The sequence below is a fragment of the Numenius arquata genome, chromosome 1 (assembly GCF_964106895.1).
Source record: "Numenius arquata chromosome 1, bNumArq3.hap1.1, whole genome shotgun sequence".
NCBI classification, from domain to species: domain Eukaryota; kingdom Metazoa; phylum Chordata; class Aves; order Charadriiformes; family Scolopacidae; genus Numenius; species Numenius arquata.
In genome coordinates, this window is record NC_133576.1 from 121,581,828 (window position 1) to 121,599,487 (window position 17,660).

The following is a 17,660-nucleotide window of genomic DNA, read 5'->3' on the forward strand; positions in this document are numbered from 1 at the left end:
ACGGCGGCTGAACCGGGCAAGCCTCCCGCTCCGCTCCCGCCTTGCTCTTCCACCTCAGCCCGCTTTCCCGACCCGGCCCGGCCCGGGCCAGGCCTTGCGGCGCTCCTCCGCCCACACGCGGGCCCCGGCAGGTGCGGCGGCCTCCAACCGGCGGCGGGCCCCGCCCCGCAGATCCCGCTGCGTGCGCCGGGCCGGGCCCGCCCCGGAGGCGGTCGGTGGGTGAGGAGGGCGGTGCGGGGCGCGCAGGGTCGGGGGGGGAAGCTGTCTCCGGCAGACCCCGCGGCCGGCGGTCACGCTGCGCCGGCGGCAGCGGCGCTTCGCCTCCGCGCCGGGCCCGGGATTGGCTGCGCCGCCGCCTCCTCCCAGAATGCAGCGCATGGCGCGTCATTGAAGAGAGACCATGATGGCGGCGGCGGCCGCGGCCGCCGCGGCGGCGGGGGGGGCCCCCGAGGTGATCGCCCAGCTGGAGAACGCGGCCAAAGTCCTGATGGTGAGGCGGGCGGCGGCAGGCGCTGCGCCCGGAGCGCCCGCACGGGTCCCTTCCTTCATCCCTTTCCTCCCTCCCTCCTACCCCCGACGAGCCTCCCGCCGCCCTCGCCCCTCAGGCGCGGGGCTCAGCCCGCCGGGGCGCGGCGCCTCCGCCGCCCCCTCCCCGCCTCCTCCCGCGCCCCGGTCCGTCTCACTCCTTCCCTTTCTCCCTCCCCTCCGCGGGCGGCTCGTCCTTGTCACCCCGCAGCCGGGCTCGGCCCCCGCCGCGCACGCTGCGCCGGTCCTCCATGTGCCGCCCGCTCTCCTCCGCCCCGGGCAGGCTGCCGGCGCCCCGAGCTCCCCGCCCCTGGTGGGGTGTCCTGTCTCGCCCCGAGTCCCCGCACCGCCATTGTCCGCCGCGGAAACCCCCCGCCGAAGTTGCTGGTGAGCAGCTCTCCCTCCCGGCGGCGGGGGCTCGGCCCCGGGGCGCCTCCCGCGGGGGTGGGGAGTCGTGCCCGGTCCCCGGCCCAGCGGGGGCCCTTGGGCACCGACGACAGCGTGGAGGCGACCTCAGGAGTGCCGCGACCCGCCGGCTGGGCGCCGCCGGCTTCCAGAGTGTTCCTTTCCCTGGAGGAGCCGGGAGCAGCCGGAGGCTCACGGTGCTGCTGCCTCGAAGCAAAGCGCTCGGTGGTGCTTCGTGCCCTCGTCTCTTCGTTACCTGTTTATTAACCGTTCGTGCTGGCTGTGAACGTGTTGTGTATTATTTTCCGTGATTGCATGGAAAAGGAAGTACACACGGCAAACATCTGAACTGCCATGGAGCTAAATGGCTATAAATGACTGTTGGTGTTAAAACATCCTAGTTGTGCCTCCTCCTAAAAGTTTTTTGTTCCTTTGAATGAAGAGCTGTGAATTGGCCTGTGTCATTTTCAGGTCTTACTGGCAGATCTTCCAAAAATTTAAAGCCTTCCCCACAAAATTTATCTTGCCAAAATGTGATTCCAACAAAAATAAGGTTTGTGAGTTGTTGATATTAAAGGGATTTTAAAAGAACCAAGCAAATAGTACAAAAGTTTGCCTGGTATCAATAATTGATCAATGACCAGAGCCTGAATGATTGCGAGTTTAATATCTAGCTGAAGTGGCCCAACTGTAAAGCAACAGGCATTTAGCTTTGCTCGCAGGTGTCCTCATCAAAATACCCATGTGTTACTCCTTGTGAAATCAAAGCCTGAAAAACATTGCCTGTGTTTCCAAACAGGCGAGTGCAGACAGATAGCTTAGCAACAAGCGTTAATCCTTTCAGACAAAAACTTCTCAAAGTGTGCAAACAGTGATGCATTGTAAGCTTTGAGTTGCTTTTGATTCGTGCGTGCCTTTGCAAAACGCAACAACTACGTAGATTCTTGGACGTTCTCATCGTGTCTGTGTGTCTCAGTTTTAAAAATAATGCGGTTGCTGTAATTACCAGAAGAGTTGGACTGCGTAAGGGAAATATGTAATAAGTACTATTATGAGACAAAGCACGTGTGTGGAAGGAAGCTGGTGGTTAGGTAGTTTTCAGTATCAAACTGATAGCACATGGAGTGGCGTGTCCAAAATTTTGCATCTGTGCTAGAAAACCTAATGTTACTTGTGTTGGCATAGTTTCCCTCGCCTAGCCCTGCTGCCGTAGAGAGGGAAATGCAACTTAATGGGGAGTTTAAGTAAATAAAAATGTTAATAGAATGAAAAGATGCAAGCCTTTTATGGTAAAGTTTGTGCTTCTGCTGAAGAATAGGTGCTAAACTGGCTGGTAAAACTAAGTCTCAGGTCTGTAAGCACGTGGTTGTTAGGATCCTTGTTGAGTTTGTAGCTTTCTCTCCCCCTCCAGCCTCTGACAGTATGAAAGCTGACTTTCTTGTTCTTCTCTTTTCTTTTCCGCAGCTGCCCTTGGAACTCTCATAGACAACACTGAACTGACAAGAATTAGTTAGATGGCTCTTCCTAAGGAAGCCACATAAACCAGAGAGATTGACTAAAGCTATCCATGAGGCTAAGGACCCAGAATTAGGCTTTAAGCTGGTTTGGTCTAGAAGAGCTGTGAGAACTGCTTAGGGTTATTGCTCTGTGTTTCTTCTTCTCAAAAATCATCAGGTCTTTGGAATGAGGAAGGAGAGGAGGAGTGCAGCTCGCCGTGTCTGCTGCTTTACACAGGTGGATGTGAGGCCCTGCAGACTTAAAGGGTTATGTGCTCTGCTCCTGTTCTTTCTCACTGGCAATGGTGGAAAAACGAGGGCTGAATCGTGTTTCAGGACTGCACCTGGACAGTGATGATCTTAATTTAGCCAGAGGACTACACTGTTTGGTAAAATCTGGTAAAACATCTACTTGGGGATGAGAGCAAGAAGTAACTGTGTGTGGCAGCTGGGAGGTGTCAAGTGACCAAGCAAACTGGTGGGATCATTTAGAAAGGTATTTATGTAAAAATCCAAGGACATGGGTGGTGGTGGTGGTGAACCTGGTGCTGGTAATGGGAGTGATAAGTAGAGGCTGGCACCTTGCAGTGGAGCCGTACCTGAAGCGATGGGAAAGGGCAGAGCTGTGAATGGTCTGACAATAGATGGCAGCAAGTTTTAACTGGGCAGGGAGTGGTGGAGGGGCTCAGGGAGGTTTTCTTGTGGTGGCTGAGACAGTAGCAATCCGTGTAAAATACAGTTGGCTGGGGAGGCATCACAGGTGGTGCAACGTATCTGAAGATGGAGCCGGGAACAGTGGTGGCTTATGTGATACTTGTCTTGATTTCAAACTGAAATACTGAGGCTTGGGAAAGAATAATGGACTAGAGGAATTCAGACATGCTAATACGAAATCCTGAACGTGTTAAGTTAACTTTCCTTGAGGGTAGGTATAGATTACCGTGAGCTCTCTCAGTCTTTGATAAGTATTCTCATAGTTCAGTTTTGTTTTGGTTTTTTTTTTTTTTTTAATTGCTCTGGATTAGATGAGTTTTCCTTTGGAAAACTACTTTTTATATGTCAGATAAGAGATATGTTAGTTCTGATCTCAAATTGCTGGTCTTTATGGACTTCGCAAAATGTGGCATGCAGTGTATGGAAACTGGAAAGATCCAATCTTCTCTCACCAAGCTTCTCTATAGAAATGCTTCTCCTTTGTTACCAGTAACGCCTTTCAACAGGTTCTAGGGAGCCCACGTTCAAAAGGCTTAGTTTGAAAAATGATAGAAATTTGGTGTAGGTTGAAGAGGTGTTATAGAAGGTGAAGCTTGAGTTGTCCTGGGCTGCCAAATATGACTTTGAATGCTGATCCTGTGACAGTTTTCTTTGGTGTGCGTAAGAGCATTTGCTATATTAAAAAAGTATGCACTTTTGGGGGACTTAACTCCTTTCCAACGAATCCAATGCTGTTTATTTGAAGTAAGGTGCCCGTAGTGCCTTGTAACCTAAACTGTGAAATGCTGTGTGGTCATTCAGTGCCTTAGGCTGATATATACACCTTTGACCTGTGTGACTTTGCCTTGGTGAAGACCATGCACGGGCATTTGTATGAACCGAATGAATTTATTGCTCCTCCATTTCCAACTGGCATGGCATCTCCTAACTAATTGTGTGTGGTTCCTATCTATTGTATTTTGTTTAGCTCAGGGGGTAATTAATGCCAAATATAATTAGTAACAGTTAAGCACTGTTTTAATAACCGTCTCTGTGGATGAGAGGGATGAGAGAAGACATAGGCTGTATTATTAAGGAAAGAAATATAAATGTCATCCCATATGTGAGAGGATGAATTAGGAAGTATGTGTAAGACTAGTTATTGCTGGGTGTTTATTAAAGCAGGTTGAATTTTTTTAGCATAAGATGTTCTGTGACATCTAAATTCACAGGTTATAGCTTGTCCCCCCTGCCCACCTCCAAAAAGGGGTGCTCTGTTCCTACCTGCAGCTCCACTTTCTCCCTTGTGACCCTGTGCTGAAGGTATTAATATTGCTGAGATGACACAGGAATTAAACAAGGGAATGGATTTCTGTCAAGTTAGCAAGACGAATTGGCTATCTGTGCAGCCATTTAAGTTGCAGAGCTAGCGTGGGGGGGGCTGAAATTAGATTGTTGGACATGTACAGGACTGGTCTGCCCCTATTAGCAGTGGTGAGCTGTCAGGTTGGCTCAAGTGTATCATATACCTTCACCGTACAATTTACTTGCTAACTCAGACTGTCTGGGTATTAGAAACGCCAGACTTTTCTCAGAGGTGCACAGTGAAAAGACAAGAAGTTACAAGTTTCAGAAAGGGAAATAAGAGGCAGAGAGAAGGCAAAAAAAAAAAAAATCACAGTAAGTGTAGTTGGTGAAGGCAGTGGAGCAGGCTATCTGGAGAGGCTATGGGATCTCTCATCTTTGGAGATATTTAAAACTTGACTGAACAAGGCCCTGAACAACCTGACCTAACTTTGAAACGAGTTCTATTTTGGGCAGGGGACTGAAAGAAGTGAGGTCCCGAGGTCCTTGTCATCCTAAGCTATCCTACACGGTATGGGTCTGTGTAGCATTAACAGATTGAAGGACAGTTGAGCAAAGGCTTTTGCAGCAGAATTCCCTTATTTAAAAGCTCTTGTTTCACTGTGGTCTGTTCTGGGGGTAGGGGGGGAATCACACATTACTGTCTTCTCAGGGCAGTACTTAGTTTGTGCCTTATCCTGCGCTTTTGAGGGAGGTTTCAGGCTAAAGTTTGGTAGTCTGACACTGGTCATACAAACTTCTCTTTCAGATGTTGAAATAAGCTTATAGAGTAAGAGCATAAGGGAGCACATAGGTATCCTTAAAATCCAAGAACAAGTTGTTTATCATCCACCCCGACAATTTGTATGGTTGGCTTGTTTTGACCTGCCTTTTGTGGAGTTTGAGAGCATGACAATCCTCCTCCCCGAGGAAGTTCAATTTCTCCTTGCAGCCCGTCTTCATTGCAAGGCAATTTTTCAGACTGTGGAGCATGACTAATAGTAAGGGTGAAGGGAAGAGATGGGCTAGCTCTGATTTTGTTATGGCAGGTTACCTGTTGGAAGAAATCAGACAAATGAGTCATTCCAATGCTGAGCTATGTTAAAGTCCTCCAAGTCCTCATCCAGCAAAGCAAGCTGCATGTGTGCTGTATTATGGCTGGCTTAGACCAAACATCTGCCCAGCTGAGTTCTGTTTCCAGTGATGGCCTCTAGCTGCTGCTTTAGAGAAAGGACCTGAAAAATAAGGACAATCCTTTCAGTAATATACGCTTTGCCTTATTTGAATTAGCAATTTCAAGAGCTCAAGGTAGTGTCATTGTGTTTAATGATTGTTGATCAACTTGCCTTCCATGAATGTGTCCAGTTGTTTCCAATGCATTTATATCTTTTATTTTCTTAGTTTTTATATTATGCTTCTCTGGTAGTAATGAGTTTCACAGGTGTTTTTGGAAAAAAAAGCCCCAACATCATGTTACTTGAGAGAAACCTGCTCTTTGATCATTTCACTCATTCTTGAATTATGATAAATACATGATCATTGTTCTGATTTTTCTTCTACGGTATCCTCTGTGATTTTTATGGCTTTCTATTGCATCCTTCAGTCATCTGTTAGCTAAACTGAAGGGTCTTGTCAGTTTTTCATGTGGGAGATTCCCCATACATCTAATCAGCCCTGTACTCTTTTGTAGCTTTTTAGATTTATGATACTGTTTTTGAGATGGACTAACCAGGACTGCATTCTTTTGTTATGTGGGTACGTGAGGATTTTAGGTGGTTGTAAATTTCTGGTGTTCTGTATTCCTTTCATAATAGTACTTAACACCGTGCTTTTCTTTATTACTTCAGAGCAGCAAGGTGATGTTTTCGGAGGACTATCGCCAAGCAGTCTGAATCTTTTTCTGAAGCAGTACTAGGTTACTTAGAGTTCATCATGTGTGTGTATAGTTGTTCCTCCTTTTGCTTAAGAACTGGTATGTTTGGTGCGTTTTACAGGCACACGGTTCGGATTACAGCTTGGGAGATAAGTACGTGCAGTGCACAGCATGCTAATGAAACTTACCTGGGAACTGAGAACAAATGTGCAGGGAGCGTACCCGAAGCACAGGGTACTAAGTGTGATGAGTTGAGAATAGGAATATGAGGATTGATACAGATTCTGGTGTCTTTGAAAAGCAAACGTAGCATCTGATGAAATGAAAATCTAGTGAAAAGGGATTTTTCACGCTTAGGGTTTATTTTCCCTGATTGTTATACAGAGGGAGTATTCATCTTTGAATCAAGATGAGGTTTCACACTCATTTGACATGTCGCTATTGCATTGGCATATTTCTATATTTTGTTCTGAATTGTCAGTGACAATACTGTGTGTTCGCTCCTAGATTCGTCTGCTGGGGAGCTTCATTAGTCTGTAACTCCATCTGGATAATTCTTCAGGCACTACCTACTGCTGTCTTCCCTTTAACCTGCTTCCTAAGAGTCTTATCGTTGTTATGCTAATCTGTGTTCATTAGTTAATTAACAGCTTTCCATATGGAAGGGTGGAAGAAATCCTCTTGATTATTAAGTTGAGCTGATGCTGTCACAAGCAGCTAAGTAATATATTCCTCTTAATAAATTTCTGATGCTGTTTAGATACTAAAAAATCTGTCTGGATTAGATATATGTAAGATCTCCATTTCTCTGTCCTGACTTGATGTAGGAGTGGAATTCTGGATTCTGATGATGATGCCCTTTTCCATTTTACCAGGGGAAAATGTATTGTTTGCATCTGTCTTCTTTCCTGCTTTCTAGGTTTCCTTGACTTCCCTAGAGCAAAAGAAAGTGGAACTGGTGCCTGCGTTGGGGCAGTGACCTGGTAAAGGGAATGTGGTAACACTTGGAGCAATTTTGATACATAATGGCATAAAACCACATCTGTACTGGGAGATGTGGTGTAGAAGGGAGGGTGTCAGATCTGAGCTGTAGGAGACATTGATGTGGGTCTTCAGTTCTTTTTCATCCCTTTAAAGTCTGTCTAAAACATCCTGTTGAGTAGGGAGTAGTTGATTGGATAGGGAGTTTGAGAAATGGGGGGAAAGCTGGCAGGAGGATATATTTTAAATAGTCACTATTCTTTCTCTTCCCTGCCTTCCAAAAAGGAAAACTCCAAACTCTCCTACTTCTGAGACTTAATGATGAGTGACAGACCGTACAGTGCTACCTTTGCCTCTGCCAAAACATGGAGTGGTAGCACATCCACCTGAGTGGCTGCCTGGTGAACTGAATTGGCAAGAGAATGCATGGGGAAAAGTTCTGGGTTTTTTTTTACTTCTGGTAATTTTTACCATGTTGCATTAGAAACAATTTTGCTACCTTGACTGAGATGAGAAAGCTTGCCTATGCTCCTAAAGAAAGTTTGCTCAAATTATGCTCTTAAACCTTTTAGGAAGTAGCAGATATAATTCTCTTTATCTGTAGATCAAGACTTTTTTTTTTTTTAATCGAAAATAAACTTAAAGTTGTTTGGATTAATATAGGAGCAAGTGAATGAAGTTTTATTGCTTTCGTTACTCTAGAAGTCAGATAAATTGGTTTAGTCATGCCTAGAAAATTAGAAATTCACAGAACTATAAAAGTGAATATGAAGAAAGACTAAAGATATATCATGGTTTGTGCTAAAATGATGAATTTCAGTGTTTATCCTCATGCGGTCCAGCTGTGTTATGTGCCGCTGTGCAAAATGGTAGAGACACAGCTGTAGTAGTGCTGAAAACAAGCCTTATGCCAGGGTCTCTTGAAGGCTTTGTGTAATTAAGTTGTGGCTGTGAAATCAATGAAGTGCATAAAGGTGCTTTGCCATGGAATTTTACATTTTATGACGGCAGTCCCTGGGATTTCAAAAGGCTTGGCCAAGGTGACGAACATCTGAAATCTCAGTCTTGTAAGCCTGACACAGACATGCTGTTTTCACAGAAGCCTAAACCAGCCTAACAGTGACTGGCTGAGGAAAAACATTGCTTGTCTTTTTGCTGGATTGACTATCTCGTAGTTTAGTGAGCTGGGCTGGTTTACAGTGGGACCTGCCACTTGCCAAAGCTAGCACGAGATAATGTTAATAATGTGCATCTAGGAATGGAGAGGAATTGGCATGGTTGGAAGGAGAGGAGGAAGGTCTCCATCACTGCATTGCCTCTCCGGGAACCACAGTCTTGGAGTTCTGGAGAGGCAGCCCCTGTTCACTGCTATCAATTTAGACTATTAACTATTAAGACTATTAACTTTATTGTGACAAAGGGAAAAAAAAATACCAGCATCCTTCATGAGTGTGTTTTGGCATCTGTTCATGGGAAGAGCTGCAGAAAAGTTACATGATATTTGTCCTATTCTGTACTTTACTGAAAGTATTCTCTTCTCTTGGTAAGAGTGAGCTGTAATGCTTAGAGTACTGGTGTTTGAGGGGGTTGGTGGTGGGGTGCTCTAGTATGTTATTAAGGCTGTACTGGAGTGGGTAATATATTCCTTGACTTCGTATTTCCAGTTTTTCAGAAATGGGTAACTTTATAGCTTTTAAGATGCCAAGAGGTAGTTGAGCCATGTTCAGTCAGTTCTTCAGGCTGCTTTTGGAAGGACCTTGAATTTGACTCTCACATCACAAGTAAATATCCTGGCTGCTGAGGTTTTTGCTCCAACAATAGGTGAAGGAGGGCAGAGGTAGTTCATAGAATTGACAAAACAGGTTGCAGCATCATTAACAGAGTCTGAAAATGCAGTAATTGGGTGTACTCCAAAGGCTGGTGCATTGGCCTGTGCCATGGGGCATCTGTGGCTCTGGGACTTAAGCATCGGTTTGTAGAGAGATCAATGGCGCAACTGGATGACAACCAACATTGAGTTATACCATCCTTTGTTATTATAAAAAGATATTCCACCTATTGTTAATTGTGGTATTAGTGATGATATATGCAAACAGTATCAAAGCTAGCACAGCAGCAGAAACAATTGTACAAACACAAACCACACTGGCTCATTTACACACTTGTTGATGAGTTACTGCAGAGCTGCCACCTTTCTGTCACATGGCAGCTCAAGAGAAGTCATACCTCCATGCACCACCTGGCTGGGGATGGAGGAGAGTTCCCATGCTGGTGATGTGGGGTCAAGCGTCATCAGTCTGGGGTCCTCTGTGGACCAGGATCCAAGATACATGTTTATCTTCTCTGCCTCGGGCATGCCGCAAAGAAAAGGTCCTCTTCTCTTTTTGCTGATTTTGTCTGGCTCTGTAAATAGGTGGTCTTCAAGGTTTTGGAATGATCTTCCCCAAACTCCATCTGCTATGGCTTGGGCTTGTATCGGTGGTCTTGGCATCACACGGGCCCTTCAGTCAGTTCCTCATTCGTCTTGCCATGACTTTACCTGGGCATCGTTGGTGGAACCTGCCTGCCTGCTGTGGGTTTCACCTTAGAGCTTGGTTAGTTTCTCTTATGTTACACCCCTCTTCTTAAAGCTATATTTTACATGCTTGTCACTGCTAGATTTCATGAGGACTCCTCCACAGGATCTATCTGTATGTATGTATATAGAGTAACTGGAGATCCCCAAATGGAAGACTGGATCTGTATCTCTTTTGCAACAGGACTGCAGCCCTGGGAGGAAAAAAAATGTTCCCCCTTTGCAGCTACAGATAGATGCTGGTCTGATATTAGGTGCATTAAGGCCGAGTTTGTGGTTGGAAGGCAGTGATTGAAAAGCAATACTTTAAAACTTCACTGATCTTATGCGCAAACAGAGCTTCGGACGTTTGCTGCAACTGGCCATAGTTTTGGTTGGTGTTTTGTTTTGTTTTTTTATTAAGGTCTTAACTGTTCACATTTAGCTTAGCTCTGTCATCTCTTCAGTCACTGATGTCTGCTGTTTGCTTTGTGCTTTGCTAATAATGTTGCTGCTATTTGACTCTTCTATCAAATATGCTTTTTTGGCAGATTCCCAAATGGATGAAATCTTGCATGGTGCAAATAGGTTTACAAAACACGTACACTCCTCTCTGGTGAAGAAAACATGAATAGTGCTTCCCTTACCTGTCAACAACAACAACAGAAGCCCAACCCAAAAAACAAACATGCTTCTTCCTGAAAGAATTAGGGAGGCTTAGCTGCAAAGCCTTTTTTGTGTGATGTTGTTTTAAGTGGGATTAAGAACAGATGTTGGGTAGCTTTAGGATAATGAATTGTTTAGTGGGGAATATATAAATATTAAATTCTAATATCAAGAGAAATGACAATATTGTTTCTGGAGCTATCCTACTGTTCATGTTACAATAACATTCCCTCTAATGGCACTAAGAATAAAATATATGATTATGACCACATTTCTTCACAGTAATTTTTCAGTATGTGGAGCCCTATGAGACTTAGCTAATTTATGCAGGTTCTTAGAGTGAACTTGGGCACTTAACTTTAAGGGAGTCTTAAAAATTACCTCTTTTAAGCAAACCCCCAAAATATGTGTATGTAGAACAAAAAATAATTTTCTTCATAAAAGAAATGCTTTTTAGAAGAGGATCTCTCAAAATACATATCATGTGTCTGCTCCTTTGTATATTGGAGGGTGAGTATAGAGTTGTAACTTCTTTGGTAATGTGGTTCAGACTGAATTTGCAAGAGCAGAACAAATTAATGAAACAAGGTAAAAGTAAATTGCATCCTGCCTTCTGAAGTATATACAATTCAAGTATATACAATTCCTGCTGGAACGGGTCCAGCAGAGGGCCACGAAGATGATCAGAGGGATGCAGCACCTCTCCTGTGAAGACAGGCTGAGAGAGCTGGGGTTGTTCAGCCTGGAGAAGAGAAGGCTCCAGGGGGACCTTATAGCAGCCTTCCAGTATCTGAAGGGAGCCTCCAGGAGAGCTGGCAAGAGACTCTTTGTCAAGCAGTGTAGTGACAGGACAAGGGGTAATGGTTTTAAATTGGAAGAGGGGAGATTTAGATTAGGTACCAGGAGGAAATTCTTTCCTGTGAGGGTAGTGAGACACTGGAACAGGTTGCCCAGGGAAGTTGTGGATGCCCCATCCCTGGAGGTGTTTAAGGCCAGGCTGGATGGGGCTTTGAGCAACCTGCTCTAGTGAGAGGTGTCCCTGCCCATGGGAGGGGGGTTGGAACTTGATGATCTTTAAGGTCCCTTCTAACTCTGGTTATTCTATGATTCTATATATTTTTACCATTTACCAGTAATGGCCAAAATGTTAGGGAAAGGAGCTTTTAATAGGTGTTCAGTGGAAGTCCAAAATTTTTCCTGGTTCTGAGTGAAAGAAGTTCTTCACTTTACAAAACCATTTTCAGTTTTGCAATTCCCCTTGGCTTCCTTACTCTGCAGGCTGGATTAGGTGATGAGCTTCCTCCTCTGGCCTCTATTCTGTTGCTCTTTTTTTTTTTTTTCTGTTTTGATTTCATGTTCCCTGTAGTTACGCTTCTGTTTGCTTACACGATTCAGGTATTGTGTTTTGTGTGTATTTTACTTGTGTCTATGTGTAAGTTTCCATTAATGTGCTAATAGCTAAAAGCTGTTAAGGAAGGTAGGTATATTAGGCCATGACATTTTGGAAGTACACTAAACCAAAGGAGTTTTCCATGACAAATTTAGATAAGGATTTTTTTTTAAGTTCTCAAAGTTTATCTCTCTTTTAATCAACTCCTTCCAAATAACTATGCTGGGACAAAATGATTTTGAAATTTTAGCAAGATTGATGGAGAAGGAAGTGCAAAACCCTGATTTTTGGCAGGGAGGCTGACTTGCCCTGTGTGCCTGTCTGTCTTCATTAGTGTGGTGAGAGGAAACACATTTGTGAAAAGAGGCAAAGCCTAAAACTCTCAGAAACTCAAATGCATCATTATCTCTGTTTAAATCTTTCATCGAGTGATGACTTTCAACTTCTATGTTGGGTATCTGTGAGGCAGATGGGGGGTTACTCATGCGATGTCCTGTTACCCCTGTGATGTCCTACTCCATCTTCATGTGCTTACTGTAGAAGGCTACCTGTGAGTAAAAATAATGTCGCCCCTGCAACAATGGGTGGTTATAACTGTAGTTTCAGCAAGTTTAATTTGAAATTGGACAACAGGAAAAAAATACATACAAGATATCCCTTCACATAAGGGTAATAAATAAGTTTCTTTTGCAGTAGGAGAGCAGCTGCTGACAATATTTCATGTACAGTGAGCCTGATAAATAGCTTATATCTCATCTACATCTCAACTTGTGAGCTTTGGAAAATAGTATGGCCATTACCAGCATTATTAAGATCTGCTCTCTAGCAGAAGAGGGGTCACAACGATTCTTCCTTTTCTTAAAACTTTGTCTTGAAATTCACTGTCACAATCCTGGCATTTTCTGTTGAGCCATGCCTATACTCATACGTACAGAAATGGAAAATATTGAGGTGGGCTACTTGAATCCTGTGATTGAGTTGCAATTGTGATTTCAGGGGCTAGGGTCCTGTCTCTTGCTGGAGAACCAGGACCTGTCATTGGGATAGTCAGCCCTGCAGTGGATGCTGCAGTGTGTGTTGATGCTGAGACTCCTCTCCTTCTCAGCCTCTAGGATAACAGACTCAGGGGCTGAACTTGGGACCCATTTATCTTCCATGCATCGTTGTGGGGGAAAAGGAGAAGCACCTGTAGTTGGTAAGAGCTGAAATAAAAGTTTGGTTCATTTCCACCAACCCTTCTCCTCCTTCCTGCAGGATGAGGCAGCCAAGCTCCACGAGAACAGTCAGAGGAAGGAAGCAGGAGAGCAAGAGTAGAGGCTAGTGCAAGTGCAGTTGTAGTAAGGGCACTCTGACTTTTTGTATCCTTTAGTAATGTATATTTTTAGGGTTTCTGTGCTACTGCAATAATGATGTTTCATTCCTGCTGAAGTCAAATCAAGCTGATTTGTTAACATCAAATGGTTTAAAAATATTTGGAACAATGTGGTTTTCCATAACTGTTCTGTTTGGTTACGATGTTTTTCTTATCTTTGTCCTTCTCTTCTGTATTGAGTCACACTTGTTCTGCCCTGACTGAGCTTTCTCTGGTCTGCATAGGTTGACTTCTTGTTGCTTTGTAGGACCTTCCTGACTTCAAGGGACTGTGCATGGATTTGCTCATTGCGGTCAGCCAGGCATTTTGCAGAAATTACTTTGCTAAACAGGACTGCCTGTCGGACGTTGCTTGTGCTTTGAAATGTTAGAACGGTGAATGTGGCAATTAGGAAATAATGTTTTATTTAAGGGTCTGAACTGTAACCTTGTAGGCTAAATATCCATTATAGGACATTTTTCAGATTTATCTGTTCTCAGTGTGCTTAAACTGCAGTTATGGAGAAAACAGTAACAAATAGGTATAAAGCACACACATAATTTTCTAACGTGTTTTGTGTTGACTGCTGTGTTACTCTGTATCCTGGTTTTCATTGCCTGAACTTACAGAAGTGAAAGACTATTAAAGTTTACACTGAAATTTCTTGGAACCAATCTGAAGCATTTTCTGGACCCAGAGATTATAAAGAAAGCATTAGATTTAAAAAGAAAACTAGATCTTGGTTGTAGTGTATGTAAAGTCTGTGATAATTGTGTTTGCTGCTATTCCGATTCCTTTATATGGGGCTCTGTGAGTTTAGTCTGGCACTGACAAGTTTAAACTTGTAATTCTTGGGATATGCAGAATTCCCCATGCAGAATTCAGTCATTTTTCCAAATTCTGCTGGAGCAATCCTCCACGGGGTGGATGGAGTCTGGGCTGATCCTGTTCACCTAATGCTTCCAGAAGGTTGGCATGAGTCAGTGTACTGTTAGTTTAGTTGAATTTGTGGATTTTCTTGTTGAGCAATGTGCACAGTGATCAGAAAAGAGGAAGTCCTAAATGAATTGCGTGAGGAGACCAACAGCAGTCAGAGCTGATAGTGGATGAACAGCTCACATAGATACATAGACCAGCTACAGGCATCCGTTTGTCACTGTGCTACCACAGCTAGCTGAGGGCTATGCCTTCATCACCCTCAATTCTTTTATCTTGCTCCTCTGTGGTCCTGCTGCCTTGAACAAAGATTCTGCTCTGCCTTCCTCCCTTTTGGCTTTCAAGTCCTACCCATTCTTCTTCAAGCAACAGGTCTTGGGTGCTGTTTTTGGTGCTGAGAAGTGGACATGAACATTGGAAGCCGTGTCCTCACGCAGCGAGGACAGTTCCTCTGCAGACTGGTTACCACGAGTCATGTATCTGAAGTGTCGTGTGCACGTAAATGAATGGTAATTTCAGTGGAGAACCTGTAATAGTCTATATTTGAGGGTCAAGTTGTTAGTAGAGAAGTAAAATCTCAGTAGTTTTTGCTGCTTATCTTGGAGAGGAAGTCTCGTCTCAGAAATATTGATGGTAGTGATTCACTTTGGCTCTCTAATCTCTTAAAGTGTATATATAGTATCTTCTATAAGACCATTTCAAAACTGAGAATAGATCTTATCACAGACCACAATTTACCTCCTGTTTTACTTGTAAAAGACTTAATAAAGTACTTCAGCTCCAAAATATAAAGCAAAATCTGATATGAAAAAAAAGTCCTTTTTTCCCTATTGTTAAGTCTCTGCGTGAAAGCAAGACATGAGTGAGTAGATGTGTAGGAGGTAATTCCTCCAGCAGTCACGCATTTGTTCCAAATATATACTGAAAAATACTGGGCACTCTGGGGTTTAAATAATTCAAATCATAATTACTTTTGGGAAAGATTTTTTTTTTTAAATCAAACAAAGTTTTTGTTCAGGAAGTCTTAAATCTCTACCACGTTGTCTGTGTTGCAGGTCTGGTCGGAAGCCATCTTTCTTATCGGTCTTCAAAAATAATCTTGAGTATCTTTTAAATTGGAAGATGAGTTACTGCTGTAATTTAAATGGTTATTCCAAAAAACAAGTATGAAGGAAGTAATTGGAACATAGTTGAATTTGTTTATTATACTAGCCAGGTTTTCTGTAGTAACTTGGCTGTTGCTGAAGGCTCTGGCAGTCGTGTAGCGACAGATCTGAATTGGACAGCAGAAACTGCTATCGATACCAGTTGTTTAAACTGCCTTCTGGCCTGCCGCCTGAGGCAGGGACGTCTGATCCGCTTGGGAAGCAGTTGCCGAATGCTGTTGAGCTGAGCATCTTCACGTAGCTGGAATGGTTGGCTGGTGGCATCTGCTTCATGAGTGGATCGGGCATCCCCGCATTGTTGGGTATCAGCGTCTGCTAGAGAAGTAGGGTGAATAGCTGAGAATGAAAGTGTGTCTAATCATCCAGTTCTCTGTGTCTGACCCCTGTATCTGATCTCTTTTATTAGCTCTTTGATAAGGCAAGTGACAGTTATTTATTTAAAACACCTGAAAAGTGTTACTGTTAAAACTGGGATGGAAACTCCTTATGGCTTGACTCCACAGAAGGCAGGGTAGTGCAGTCTACCAGTTGCTTGACGTGACCGGTGGAGTTAGACTTGGAATCTTCTTATTCTGAGAATGTGATTCTTTTGTATAACTCACCTATGTAACAGAAGCGTGCTGGGGAGTTAGGCTCTTAAGATGCTTTTTTGTTAGATCGGATACAGAAATCTGTTTTTAGGGGTTTTTGAGCACCTTGATAAAAGAACAGTAAATTAAAATTGCATAACTTTTGATTATTTAGGTATGTTGCAGCTGTAACAATTGCTTACGTGGCTAGAGTAATATATTTAGCTGTCCTAAATGCAGTATGTGCGCTAGTTAAATTATTGCTTGCCTTGCGTTTGACTATGGGTTTTCCTTTTTTTTTTTTTTCTCTTTCTCCTTCTATTTTTGCCCGTATTCCTCAGCTACGTTATCACTATCACATGGTGTTCCCCTGCACATGCTTCTCAATTTCACTCATGATCTTTCTCCTTTGCATATGCCTCACTGTTACTTGGCTTCCCTGCCTGCTGGGACGTGTTGGCGAGCCATCTGGGCTTCCTTTATTCCTCGCTTCTCCCGGCGTCTCTTGCCTGATGGTGGCTGTCAGCAAGGTCCAGACCCAGTGGTGCCGTTGCAGTCTGTGGTGGCTTTTGCTTATCCTCGTGTGTTGATAGAGATTCAGTTTCTTATTCTTGTCTCTGTTAGGCTTCCGGGCTGTCTGCAGCAGAGTCTAGACACCATTCTGAAGAACAGCTAACGTGTTTAATTGGTTTTTCATAAGCCGATAATGGCCCGCAGACCAGAGGTCGGGAACAGTTTTGTTTTACCTCTTGACTGCAGGGAAGGCAAGATTCCCCTACGTATTTGGGGAAGCTCAGTTTGGAGAGTTTGTGGTGAATTTTATGAAGTCACACTTCAGTAGAAATCTCAGATTTTTGTTTCTTCCCTTGTCAAGTTTGTAATGTGCTTTACTTGCAGACATAAACATTGCCTTTGGCAAGAAAGTTCCTTCTTGGCTTTAGTTGTAGCAGGTACAAGCAATTTGATCTTTTTTTTTTCTTTTTTTTAAAACCCAAGAAAATTCTCTTAGTAGGCATGTTTGCCTTTCCATAATCCTACTAGTGTTTAGGCTGTACTGTTCATAGGGGACCTTTTTTTGTAGGTGGGAATACTGTGGGTGTCAGCTTAAAACACTCTGGTGCACTCTCTCTGTGTTCTCTTAAGCAGCAAAGTGTGGAGGAGTGTGTGACTGTTCTTTGTGACATGCTAATTTGCAGATTTCCCCCAGTGTAATTGTAGAAAGACGCTGAATTCAGTTGTATTCAGTGCTGTCTTGCCATAGCAAAAGCCTGTGAAAAATCAGAATTTGTCTCTAGCAAACTTTTCTGTCTGCAAGGAATGAATGCTGTTCATCCCATCCTTAACTATGTTTATACAAGGCAGGATTTTTTTTTTAGCAAAAGTATGATGCAGGGATAACAGTGCAAACTGGTTAACTAAATTATATTTAAATAAAAAACTATTCCATTGTTAATTTTAGTAATAATGTTGTCACTTGAATGTTAGAAGTTGTTAATTTTAAGATACTGTCATTGTCTGCAAGTGACTCATAAGTAATATTCTCTGGCATCTAAAATCATAAAGAAAATAATGTCACTTCTAATATGTGATCAAAAAATGGTGCTTTTTGTATGTCTATGATGATCAACATGAAACCCTCTGAACAGAATCACTTGGGGGGATTTAATACTTTTTAAAAAAAAACAACCCCCAAGTGTATTCAGAAATAAGA

At 43.4% G+C, this 17,660-nt stretch overlaps 1 protein-coding gene across 1 annotated transcript in view; it reads left to right on the forward strand.

The window, feature by feature from the left end:
* The first annotated feature begins 400 nt into the window (after positions 1–400).
* XPO4 (exportin 4) overlaps positions 401–17,660 on the forward strand; it is a 77,852-nt gene continuing 60,592 nt past the window's right edge. Inside the window, exon 1 of the mRNA XM_074148093.1 lies at positions 401–490. Within this exon, the coding sequence (XP_074004194.1) occupies positions 401–490 (90 nt within the window). The remainder of the gene's footprint in view (positions 491–17,660) is intronic.